Here is a 12,850-nt window from a genome sequence, read left to right as displayed (position 1 = left end):
TTTGTTCACTAGCAGTTTTGAAGCGGGTAAGTAGACCTGTGATTTTACAGGACACACTGGTGAAGAGGTTAAGTGCAGTTTTCTGAGTCTTTCTCAGTAGTTGCTGATCTTTAATGACAGGCTTGATCAAATTCCCATTTGCTTCAAATGCAATACAGTTAAGACAAGGAAGAAAATCCTGCTCTTCATTTATGGTATCCATATCCATCTGAAAAGACAGATGTGAGACCAGACAGGGAGCTGAGCCAAGTAAGCTTCCTACAAAATTTTTACCTCATTTCAGAGCTTGGGATAGTAAATCACTAGCATCAATCTGTTACTATCAGTTTTGTTGTGGCCAGGTGGAACTACTCAGTAAGTCTTACCTTCCTATTTTTAGCCATAAAGAAAGCAGGGTAAAGTCCACTCTTCACGATTTTTCTTTGTATACTTTAGTTGCTCATCCACTTGCATATTAATTTTGTATGGGTAAACCAAGAGTCTGGTGTTTTGTTGCTGAGTAGACAGCAGTAGAAATATGAGTTGTCTATATGGGACTCTGAGGTCCTTTCCAGCCCTCCATTCTCCATCATATGGCTCGGAAGGGCTTATTCCCAAACCTGCCTTTCCCACACTGGAAATTTTTCTCTACAGATTCCTTGCAGTTTATTTGCAGCCCTTGGCCTAAGCAGTTTCCATCAGCACATACTGTTGAAGTGAGATCTTTGAAATGGCCTCAGAATGAATAGATTGCTTTCTTCTCCAGCTAAGCTGACTCTAGAAGAGTGATCCACCTCGCGGGAGTTCAGGGTAGGGGGAAGGTGAGAATAATTCAGCCTGGGGTTCATGCTGTACCTTCCTTTCTCACAAAGACACAGTATAGCACATTATTCTTGGTAGTTGATTTCATCCACTGGAGACTTGACAGAAGCCAGTCACCCTTCTGAGAAAGGCAGGTTCCCAACTGTTGGGCATGAACTGGACACACCTGTGCTCTCTAATTAGCTAGCTATGCCCTGAAGCCATGCTGCATATATTACAGAATCACAGAATGGTCAGGGTTGGAAGGGACCTCTGGAGATCATCTAGTCCAACCCCGCTGCCAGAGCAGGGTCACCTACAGCAAGTTGCACAGGACGGCGTCCAGGCAGGTTTTGAACATCTCCAGAGTGGGAGACTCCACAACCTCTCTGGGCAGCCTGTGCCAGTGCTCTGCCACCCTCAAAGGAAAGAAGCTCCTCCTCATGTTAAGATGGAACTTCCTATGTTCAAGTTTGTGCCCGTTACCTCTTGTCCTATCACTAGGCACCACTGAAAAAAGACTGTTCCCATCCCCCTGGCACTCTCCCTTTAAGTATTTATAAGCATTAATAAGATTCCCCCTCAATCTTCTTTTCTCTAGACTAAAAAGACCCAAGTCCCTCAGCCTTTCCTCATAGGAGAGATGTTCTAATCCCCTAATCATCTTTGTAGCCCTTTGCTGGACCCTCTCCAGCAGATCCCTGTCTTTCTTGAACTGGGGAGCCCAGAACTGGACACAGTATTTCAGATGCAGCCTCACCAGGGCAGAGTAGAGGTGAAGGATTACCTCCCTCAGCCTGCTGGCCACTCTCGTCTTGATGCACCCCAGGATGCCACTGGCCTTCTGGGCCACCAGGGCACATTGCTGGCTCATGGTCATCCTGTTGTCCACCAGGACTCCCAGGTCCCTTTCCACAGAGCTGTTCTCCAGCAGGTCAGCCCCCAGCCTGTACTGATGCATGGGGTTATTGCTCCCCAGGTGCAGTACCTTACACTTGCACCTGTTGAATTTCATTAGGTTTCTCTCTACCCAACTCTCCAGCCTGTCCAGGTCACGCTGTAAGGCAGCACAGCCTTCAGCGTGTCAGCCACTCCTCCCAGTTTCATGTCATCAGCAAACTTGCTGATGGTACACTCTATCCTTTCATCCATGTCATTGATGAATATATTGAACAGGACTGGACCCAGTACTGACCCCTGTATGGGTAGACTGGCTGTGCTGAGATGTAAACAGCCCACTAGGCTGCTCATCTTTGCTCTTCTTAATTCATTTTTTTTGCACTGCTGAAGGAAATATTCCCTTCTGCCTGCCAGAGAATTACTGGGATGACCCTCCAGCACAGAAGAGCCAAAGAGTAGGAAGTAGTCTCGGTGGCCTAATTACTAACCTGTTCTCTTAATTGAATAACTATTTTTTCTCCATACACCACTTCCTTCTCTGATATCTTCAAAGAAGAGGAAATCCTTAATTATCCCTTTACTACGCATTTATCCTCCTCAGGGCACATATGGTTTTTTCATCATTTCCACAGCTGAGGTATGATTGCGTCTGTCCTGATAGGGAGAAACATAATGGGGAGTACTGTGCCAATGATACACTGTAGTCCCAGTCACCTCCTGGGACTATGTTTCCTTTCTTTTCCTGGAGTTATAATGAACAAAGGCAATGCAGAGTGAATCCAAGCCCATGTCTTTTGTTTTCAGTTTTAAAACATTTTGAAGTAGCAGAAATCTCCCTCAGCATCCAATGGAAATAGATGGCCTTCTTTTTTACAAATGTTGGGGTTGGGGCATCTGAGCTCCTTCCCAGGGACCACTATGAAATATTTATATGACATCCCATCATAAAGAGTTTGTCTGCATGTTCTTACTGTTGCATATAATTTACACTGGTGTCTGAATAGCTTAAAAGTGCTGTGCCATCTGGGGTTGTATTCCACAAGTTCCTTCTGTTGGTGGCCAGATAGAAATATGATAATGTTACTATGTTTAACAGATTCTCAGGATCACAGGGAAGAAGTAGAAACACTTTTACCATGTTGAAATAATTTTTTAACATTAAAATACAGTACTGAAACAGCTTGATTCCCATTGGCATTTGAGTTTCTTGTAGTAGGAAAGCAAAAGAAGTGGTGCTGTTAAAGGAGTTATGTTTTAAATGGAAAACTTTTCCATCAAAGATATTTGCCTAGATCTGCTCTCAAGATACTAATCTGCTGTTGATCTAACAGTGTGTTCCTTTCTTTCTCCTATCCTTAGTTTGCCTATATAATTCCTATTTCAGCACATGGTTAGTTACAGCCCTGTACTGCTTTTGTTGAAGTCAATGCCAATACTAATGCCAATGTTAGTATTGGTATGGGTAGGCCTTGCCTGGACTGTTTTGAAAAGCCACACAATAGCCTAGTGCATTGAATTCACAAAACTCTTGTCCTGAAAACAGCAAATTGCTTTATTAAACTGCTCCTTTTGGTGTTTCTGTTCCTTAAATGTGGTGCAGTGCTAGCAGAGTTTGAGGAATGCAGATCTTCAACATTAAGTTCCTTTTGGCTCCTATTTGACATTTTTCTGCAAATACATCAAGTTTTCTCTTCAGGTTGCATTCTCATACCAGCCTTTTTCTGTGACAGAACAACATGCTAACAAATGCCATTGTGTTTCAAGAACTATGTTTTATATTTTGCTTGTATGACAAGTATTCCTTCAGGTATTGCCTAAGTACATGCCTGTCCACAGCTAGCTGGCTTATAAGTGCAGAATAACAAGTAGTTCAGCCAGAAGCCTCTTGTGCTAGAAAGGATGAACATTGCTTATTCAATGATTTGTTCTAGTGTTGCATGCAGACATAGAAGGAATATTTTTTTACATTCTTTTCCTACATGGTCCTTCAACAGCACCTAATCAACTGTTTTAAATCCATAGGTAAAATCTCTGGCTACATCCTGTCCAGAAGAACTCCAGAAAGGAAATGTACTAGCCTGGCCAGATTTCCTGCCAGGAGTTGTTGGAAGAGTGAAGATAGATTACAAGAGTATATTTTGTGCTGGTTAGAATTTTATTTCCTAGAACCCTTTTTTTCTGAACAATATTATAAGACTCTCTTATGAGGTCAAATATGCTAGCTTGCAGCCTTTGCCCTACTAACCTTGAATAAATCATTTTGATAATTTGACAGTTAGAACATTCAGTCCTTCATTCCTCGAATTCCAGGGTTTTGTAACAAAAGTTCATTGGAATCTCCGACAGAGATTTATTGCTTCCTGAATTGAGATGGGGAAAGAGTGAAGATGGTGTTGGGTCAGAAAGAAGTTTTTCTTGTCTTTTATTCTAAAAATAATTGGATGGTATTAAAATATCTACTGCCTCCTTACCTCTTTTCCTACAGATTCCTTTTCTGATATTAGATGTCAATGATTCTCAAAACCCTTTGAACCCAAGCAGGATGTAGCATACATAAGACTTCCCAAAGGTTACTCCTGGATAAAGTTATACAGGATCAAACAATTAGATAACAAATTTATTCGTTTCAGCACATAGCTGTATCTCTTACTGTATGCATATATTTTGTCCACAGACTGTCCATCTTTGCAAGGATCCGTACCACATCTGCGGGCCTCTTCTGCTGATTTAAAGCCAGGGTCAAAAGTGAGCCTTTCCTGTGATCCAGGCTTCCAGATAGTGGGAAACTCTGTTCAACACTGCCTTAACCTGGGACAGTGGACACGGCCTTTTCCCCGCTGTGAAAGTGAGTTGTCTCAGTGGGCTGACAGGATTAGGAGACCCTAGCTTTTATTTGAACCTTATCACCATTCATGGCTTGTTTATCCCTGCAGCTATGATGTGCTTGAATCCATCTATGTTACAGAACATACATATAAGCTTAAAATTAAAATTCTGTTTTACTGAACAGGAACTACACCACAGTTGGATTCTGCCACCTTTTTCAGTCAGTTTCTAATGCCTATGTCAGAAATTAGTCTATTTGGATCAGCAATCTAACACTCCAGATGTCCCCCCCCAGTGGCACCAAGAGTGTGGAAGATGCACAGGAAATGGTAGAATATCTCTGTGATTTTTAAGTGTCACTGAGAATATCTGATTTGAAGTGAAAGCCTTGGCATTAGTATGTTATAGAGTAATTAATTCGTTAAAGGCAACAGATATTTCTGTCAAGACTTAGAAGTGCTCCAAAACTTACAGGATTTCTTCTAAGAAACTGGACTGTATACATTCAGGTTGCCAGAGTTCTTTGATTCCAGCTTTCCTGCTCCTGCCTTTTCCTTTCCTTTGGTTCTCCTCTGCTGTGACTGCACATGTGACTGCAGTTGGGCGTGTTGGAGCTGACTCTATTTTTCATTTCAGCAGAAAAGTAAATTAACTCTAAAATTAAGTATTGCACCATCCCAAAAATGATCAGTAGTTAGGGGAAAATCATCAAGTTTGTTAAAAATATCTTAAAAATAGTTTGATCTAGATTTTATGTGATTTTCATGTCTTTCTCTTTATTCAGTTGTTCATAGCACAAATCCAGGATCTGTCTCCTTTTCTGCCTAAAGAATAGCATGCATGTTAAGACTTACCTAAAAGCAAGTCCTGCTGGGCAGAGCAGAAGTTCACTGGCAGAGGCAGCTTTTCTCTTTCTTGATGTGTTGTCAGTGACAAGCCACCGGAATCCTGTTAGTGTTGTCATCTGATTTCTCTGTATCGGGCCAGGCAGTTTTACCTGTTGAGCACAGAGCTCAGACAGAACAGGGTTGACCTGACACAAACATGCTGAGTGAATGAGGGCCAGACTTGCCCACTGGCCTGTCTCAGCCTGTTCCACAAGTACCTGATGAATGAAGATAGGCGTTTCCCGCATAAAGAACTACAGGGGTTATAGTGGAAGGTGTGGTGCAGAAAAGGTTTCTCTGCTGACTGAATCAGGCTCATTGTAATCACTGCCTTCACCCACCAGGCTCCTTTTCCTCTTCAAGCTACCAAAGAACCCCAAACCACAGGTGCTGAGCCCTCTGACAGTCTGTTACAGACTCTTCAATTCTATCCCTCTATAGCCAATTAACACGGACTCTAACCATTTCTCTGTTACTGTGTGATCCTTGCCCCTGGCTGGGGAGCAAGGAGTTGCTATAATCCATGTAGTTACAAAGACGACTGTGTAGCTGTTGCAATACATTCATGTCATGTTGATTGAAATGAAGATGCACAGAAGCAGCTCTGCTAGAATAAATAGTAGCCTCTGGCAGGTAGGTACAGTGATGCCTTCTGCTGACACAGCTGGGGTCAGGAGGGCTTATTTACTATAGTTAAAGTCAAAGTGATGCCCAAGGTTGTATGTGAGGTCAGTTCCAGTCTCTCCATCGTTCATGCACTCCCTGGTCTCAGACCAGTACTGTAACCTCTTAGCAGTAATCTGTTAGCTGGTTTTGCAATGTTCAAACACAGAAACACTGAGCGTGTTTTTCAGTGAAGGGAAATAACAGAAACCTCCATGGAAGCAAACTTAGTTTTCCTTTTTCCTTAAAACTCACCAAGGATCATTGATTATTAGGAGAAGTGTCCTGTGACTAAAGGGCATCTGCTCAGATTTTAGTCACACATGTCTCCGCCAGAGCTAGCAGAATATCAGGAGCTGGAGAGTCCTGCTCAGTCTCTGGTTGACGAGTGCCTGCAAAACAAGACCTTCTGCCAGAACTGAAATCAATTAGCTACCTCAGAAAATGTCTGGGCCCTCTTGCGGACAGGATTCCACAGAGAATGGAATCTCCTTTGCAGAGAAAAAGTCTCTGGTAGTGGCTCTCGTGGAATTATTATGAAGTTGATCTGTGTATGCTCTGCTAATGTCTGTGCCCTCTTTTCACCCATGTTGCAGGAATCAGCTGTGGAGTGCCTCCACCTTTAGAAAATGGATTTTATTCGGCTGAGGACTTCTTTGCTGGCAGTACTGTTACCTATCACTGCAACAATGGCTACTATTTGTTGGGCGACTCCAGGATGTTGTGCCTGGACAATGGGAGCTGGAACAGCATTTCACCGTCTTGCCTTGGTGAGATGTGCCCCACGTGTGGCTGCAGGGGCTGGCAGTTATGCACTTATCCTGTGCCCTTGGGTTTGGATGAGATTTCATTCTGAAATTGTGAAGGCTGACAAAAGTCTCAGAAATCACACTCCAAAATATTCACATTTCTGAAATTCCATCCTCAGCTTTATGTGAAACCAAAACTACATTCTCACACCTTTCTCTGTCAGTCCTCTTGTATGCCCCACACCCTGTACTTAATAAGCCTGCATTGCACTCCCAGCCTCTCTCCTTCCAGGTTCAGTTATCCTTGGGGTCCTTGCATTCTCTGCTTCTTACCTGTGCATTTCCCTGTGGTTTAACATGCTATCAGTGTCCCATACTCTCTAACCAGGTTCTTTTAGATGTTCCACACATGGAGGTTGTCATGTTTAGTGTCAAATTTACTTATTTGAAGATAGTCGATGCTGCACATGATTTCTGATTTAGCAGAGTGATACAAAATACACTGCATAACACAATACAAATAAATGCCAGTTACACCTAGGAAAATATAGCAATTGCAATACACAGTTCAATCACAGTATCAATGTGTTTCCCACTACCAGTCTCTATAATATGCTCACCATCATGACACTGGGCATCCCCAGTAGCTGGGAATGAATACGTGGGTTGTAGCCAGCTCAAGCCCATTTCTAGTTGTCTGGGTTTTATATTAGTTTTTATGTTGGCCTGGGCCACGTATTTAATTCTCCCCTGTGCTGGTCTGGCTAACTCAGGGAGACATTCACACCCCTTTAATGAACACAGGGAGATGGTTGATCCACTCACTGTTGAGTGATCCACTAGCTGTTGATAGCTGTTAATCTAAAACAAAGGCCACTTTCCTGACCCCTTGTGTTGAGTCAGCTTCTTTGTAACAACAGGGATCAGCCACACCCACATTATTCCCTAAACTTCATGATGGGCAAATGTGATTTGCCCATCCTCTCAGAATCTTCTTACATTGTAGGGGTTTATTCATCAGTCACACGCCTGCCAGCAAGCAGCTGCAGCATTGTGAGGGCTGGGAGTGCACTTACGGACAGAGTTTGCATAGTTGCCACGCCATAACTTACCTCCTGGTCAGCTGGGTCTGATGTACCAGATGCAGCTGCAGCTGAAAGGTGACACAGACCAGAACTGTACTGCATATGGAGGACTGGATGTGACTGTTCTTGTAGGGCTATGTCTCCAGCAGGTTCCTGCTGGAATCCAGTAGCCAGCTGTACTCGAATTGCTGCTGTCTTAGTCACGCCTAACATAGGAGTTGCAGGGTGACAATCTGGCAGGATTTGTGTTTGATTTGACTTTTTTATTTTATGTAGGTATAGAACATTTATTTTTTTTTTAAGTCAAGGTGATTAAAAGCAAAGTCAACAGTCTTTTAGTTCTGCCAAAATTCACTTTGGAGTAGGATCCATTTGGTTTCACAGTATCCTGTCTACCAGCACTCCTTCAGAACCTCCAAACAGGCCATCCAGTCTGTTCCTCTCTTTGCTTTTCTCCTTTGCACTTTATACCAAGGCCTAAAGATGAGCAGGCTCAGAGCAGATGTTGCAAAGCTGTCCAAATAGTATGACATCTGTGCAGTAGGAAGCGTGATCTTCAGAAGGAAAAGCCCTGTGCCCCACCTTCCGGCTTGCCTTGTCTCTCATAAAGGAGAGTAGACTAAGGGGAAAATGAAAAGCAGAATGGCTTTGACACTCACCCTTTAACTTTCTGATTCATGCTCCAGGCAGGTGCTAACACAGCCTGGTACACCTATGCCCTGGGGCATTCCTTTTGCTCTGTTATGGTTCTGATTCATAGTGTCCTTCCACTCTTCCTTGCCTTCCAAGATGTTACGGGAGGAGCAGTCATTCCAGTTCTGCTGTGGTAGTACTTTGCAATCCCCTGATGCTTGTGTAATTGGCAACTGTTTTGATTTTAATGTGCAGTTTTCATCCTGCATGCCAGAAAGAAACTCCCTTTTCTTTTCAGAACATTTTTGTGTTCTTTTCATGCTGGCCAGACTCATTCAGCCATGAAGAATGAAAACACCAATTCAGTACATTTTGTTGCTTTTTTAGCCAAGTTGCTTTTTTTGCCTGGAAATGGGCAAAGAACTCCACCTGTATATCTGCATGGTATACCTAGTTCAACAGCTGTCCTGTAGGAGGGCTTTGAAATGAAGAATTGTTCTGTCTATCTCTAACAGTCTGGTTTATATGAGGAATAATCCCTGATACTTTGAAATTCACCCTTTGCAATTTATGACTCATTGTTTACATACCAAGAACACTTATGTACAGTCAGGATTTGAAAGCTGGTATGAAGTATTCTGGAGCAAGGGAATTTTTGGTGTACAGTACCAAGCCACATGGAGTATAAAGCATCAATTGGCATTTCTAGGCACTAATATCGTATAAATAGTTAATTATAATAATTAATACGTTTTGAACTCATTTTAACTTTTCTGGCAACTGCAGGCATTTCTCTTTCCTAATCTAATGGAATTCTCCTCAGGTCTAATGGGGCTCTAATCATATTTTATGTTGAAAGTGTTTCCCCTCTTGGCTAAGTTTTCCTGTCTTACAGGTGGAAATTTTGAAATATAGCAGATTTTCCAAGCAAATGTTTAACGCAAAGTCCTCCCTCATAGTGTCTGTCCAAACTAGTAGTAACAGCACATGAGTTACAATGTCTGTTCTTTTACTACTGGGAAACTAGATACTTTCTGTGGAAGTATTGACTGAAAGGTAATGGGCTTTGTGTCTGATTTTCTCATGTTTCACGATATTGTATAGTAAATTATGTAGAAAGCATAAATATTAATTTAAATATTAATTATTTTGACTAGTCCATCAAAAATCTCATTGAAGTAAGAGTGATTTTTAATTATACTAATTAAAGCAATTCTTCTTGAGAGTTAGCGAGACAGAAATTTAAAGCAGATACTTATTACAAATACCACCCTAAAGACATCTTTTTCGTGTTTCTGTTTTGTAGATGTTGATGAATGCGCTGTTGGATCAGACTGCGATGAGCATGCATCTTGTCTCAACACAAATGGGTCCTATGTTTGCACTTGCATCCCTCCTTACACAGGAGATGGTAAAAAATGTGCAGGTATGGGAAGGAAAAACATAAGGCTAACCTTTCCAAGGTCCTTTATATGCCAGTGTACTACCTCCCATGGTGGAAGACGGTTGCCAGTAATTGATACCTAGGGAAGTACAGGGCGGCTGTGCTCTCATCTGCAGGTCATATCAGGCTGTGATGAAGTGTCTCCTTTTGTTTCTTGAGAACTCACCTCTCCCTGTGGAGACAGCTATCATTGGGGTTCTGCTCCAAGACATACACACACGCAAAATTCTCTTGCACATGGAGCAAGTGTGCTGAAGACCTGGGAAGGCCATGTACCACAATGTGCCACTTCCCACAGCAGAGCACAGGTTGCCACTGGCAATGACTGCAATTAAGTATTTCTTCACTGAATAGGGCTTGAGCGGCCTGTGAAAATATTAAGCAAGTTAACTTTTCATGAAGATGACAAAACAGTGGCACAGGTTGGGATAAAAGGTAGCTGAGCTGATTTCATGTTCAGGGCTGGACATGCTGGACTGGGCTTTCCTTCATGGAGGGAAGAATGACTGCAAGATGTGTTTGCTTCTGACAGTGAATACAAACTCAGTTACAGAGGGCTCTTCCATATCACGATTAGCTTACTTGCACAAGTCTTCAGTGCGTGTTGCTTACATGTAGAACAGAGAAAAGCTGTTAATGCTGTAATCTGCTTATGAGTGTTTTCCATGTGCTCTGCCTTCCTACTTTCAAAAAGTTCACAAGAATATCTCCTGCAACTTGTTTATAAAACCTGGTATTTAGTCATGTTATTGATAGTTTCTCTTTTCTTCCTCAGAGCCAGTGAAGTGCCGTAATCCAGGCATTCCAGAGCACGGCCATTTATTTGGGGACACTTACAGTGTTGGCAGTGAAGTAAGGTTTTCCTGTGAAGAAGGTTTTCAGCTGACAGGAGTGACTAAACTTACATGCATGGAGTCTGGAAAGTGGAGCCACCCAATACCATACTGTGAAGGTGTGGTTCCTGGGAAGATTGTAATGTGTGTTGTTAGAGAGATGGAAGGGGGAAAGTAGTAGTGTAGAGACTTTAGTGACCATGACAGCTAATAGGACAGACCCTGTCCTATCAGACCTGCGTCTCAGTTTTGGAGTCTCTGTTCTCTTAATAGGTATAAGCACCAGTTGAAGCTTTCCCAAAAGTTGTCATATTCATAGTGGTACTCTCTTAGGCATATTCTCCGAAGCGTCTAAGGCGTAGACTCATCTCATTTTAATGCAAGCATTAAAAGTGTCTTTCTTCTCCACCCAGCCTCTTGTTTTCAAGGAGCTTGTGGGAAGTTAATGTATTAGAGATCAGTAACTTTGTTTCAGTGGATAAAAAGCAACCAGAGAGGACAGGCTGGTGCATGTACATCTTCGTGGTATAATTGCAAAAATTGTTTTTTTTTAAAAACCAAACTAATGAGGTGAAGCAACATGGTAAAATGAAGGGGTGACAAAGACAATGTCAAAAAAACAATTACTTTGTCCGTAGGGAGGGGTGGATATAGAGTCCTCTTCACAGCCAATTGTGTGGTTTGTAGAACAGTTCCAACTACCTATTTCCAGTTAGTCAAATTTCTCAGTAATGTGAAGTCAGATAAAGAACCCTAAATGTCAGTTATAGCTCAGTCAAGATTCCAGTGTTACCTAGGCCTTTACACCTCTTCAAACCTATTTAGAGAAAACAGAGAAAATCCTGGTTTTGTGTTCTATTTTATTTGTGTTGTATCAACCTCTCTTGTCATCCTCTCTTTTTAAAGCTATATCCTGTGGCAATCCAGTTATTCCAGAGAACAGTGCCATTCTGGGCTCAAACTTTACGTATCACAATAAGGTGGTGTACAGGTAGGAATTCAGGATGTTTGAAGTGCTATATTAATAATTGATTGAGAATCTGGCAACAAATGAGAGTATGGCTGACTTGAGAGAGTGGTTGAAATAAAGGGGAGGAGCAAGATGGCATTAAAGTAATGGAAAGACTTTTGGTTATAGCTGTGGCTATTCATGAGCAGAGTGAAATGTTTACTTCAGTACTACCTCTCTATGCCCTGCAGAGAAAGATGGTGTGTGCAGGTGTGGATGAAGAGAGAAAAGGGATGGCTGATTACATTGTGTTTGATAGCACTTCTTTTCTTCTAACTCAGATGCAATGACGGATACAACTTAGTGGGTGAAAAGGAAATTCTGTGTCTTGCTAGTGGCATTTGGAGTCATCCTCCTCCCTCCTGTGAAATGGTGACTTGTCCTAGCCCACAGGATATCAGCAATGGAAAATACACACTCACTGGCACAACCTACCTTTCCTCTGTATCTTACACCTGTGACAATGGATACAGGTAAATGCAGGAACGTTCCTGAGCCAAATGCAGGCAGTATGCTTGCTGGAAGGTCTAACTTATGTCTGGAAGAGACAAAGCTGGAATCATTGCTTAACAAGTTCAGATGCTAAAATAGAATTTTGAAAGACTTCTTTATATCTTGAAGGTAATTTCTGTATTTCATCCTAAATTGGAGCAGTTCAAGAAGGTCATTCAGAATTTACTATATATATATGTAATACTTTTGGTTTAGCATCAAGCTCAGATGTATTTTGAATATTCAGAAAAATAGTTGTCACTATTTTTGAAAGTTTTCATTTGTCTTTACAGGTTATCATACCTCTACAGCTTTAGTGCATACCCAATATTATTTTTTCTAGTGTTTTACAATGCCTTTGGTGAAAGAGCCTTCTGGAAATTACTCATTTGTTCCTTGAACTCTTTGTAGTAGTTATTTATTCTAGCCTTTTATTCTGTTTTACATTTGTAAGCAGTTATATTGGAAACACATTTTTAATATGCTGCAATTAAAAATTAATACAGTAATGCTGTGTCCAAGGATGTGGCTTTTAGTACAAGTTTCTGC

General features: G+C 41.8%; 1 protein-coding gene across 1 annotated transcript in view; it reads left to right on the top strand.

Annotated features, from left to right (window-relative positions):
- Positions 1-12,850, top strand: part of SVEP1 (sushi, von Willebrand factor type A, EGF and pentraxin domain containing 1) — a 137,005-nt gene that overhangs the window by 85,674 nt on the left and 38,481 nt on the right. The window contains exons 29-35 of the mRNA XM_082497845.1: positions 3,703-3,826; positions 4,355-4,525; positions 6,653-6,826; positions 9,830-9,949; positions 10,743-10,919; positions 11,707-11,791; positions 12,091-12,282. Of these exons, the coding sequence (XP_082353971.1) occupies positions 3,703-3,826; positions 4,355-4,525; positions 6,653-6,826; positions 9,830-9,949; positions 10,743-10,919; positions 11,707-11,791; positions 12,091-12,282 (1,043 nt within the window). The remainder of the gene's footprint in view (positions 1-3,702; positions 3,827-4,354; positions 4,526-6,652; positions 6,827-9,829; positions 9,950-10,742; positions 10,920-11,706; positions 11,792-12,090; positions 12,283-12,850) is intronic.

This window comes from Vanellus vanellus, assembly GCF_965231255.1.
Source record: "Vanellus vanellus genome assembly, chromosome: Z".
NCBI lineage: Eukaryota > Metazoa > Chordata > Aves > Charadriiformes > Charadriidae > Vanellus > Vanellus vanellus.
The sequence above is the reverse complement of the archived record's forward strand: the minus strand, read 5'-3'. Positions and strand labels throughout refer to the sequence as shown.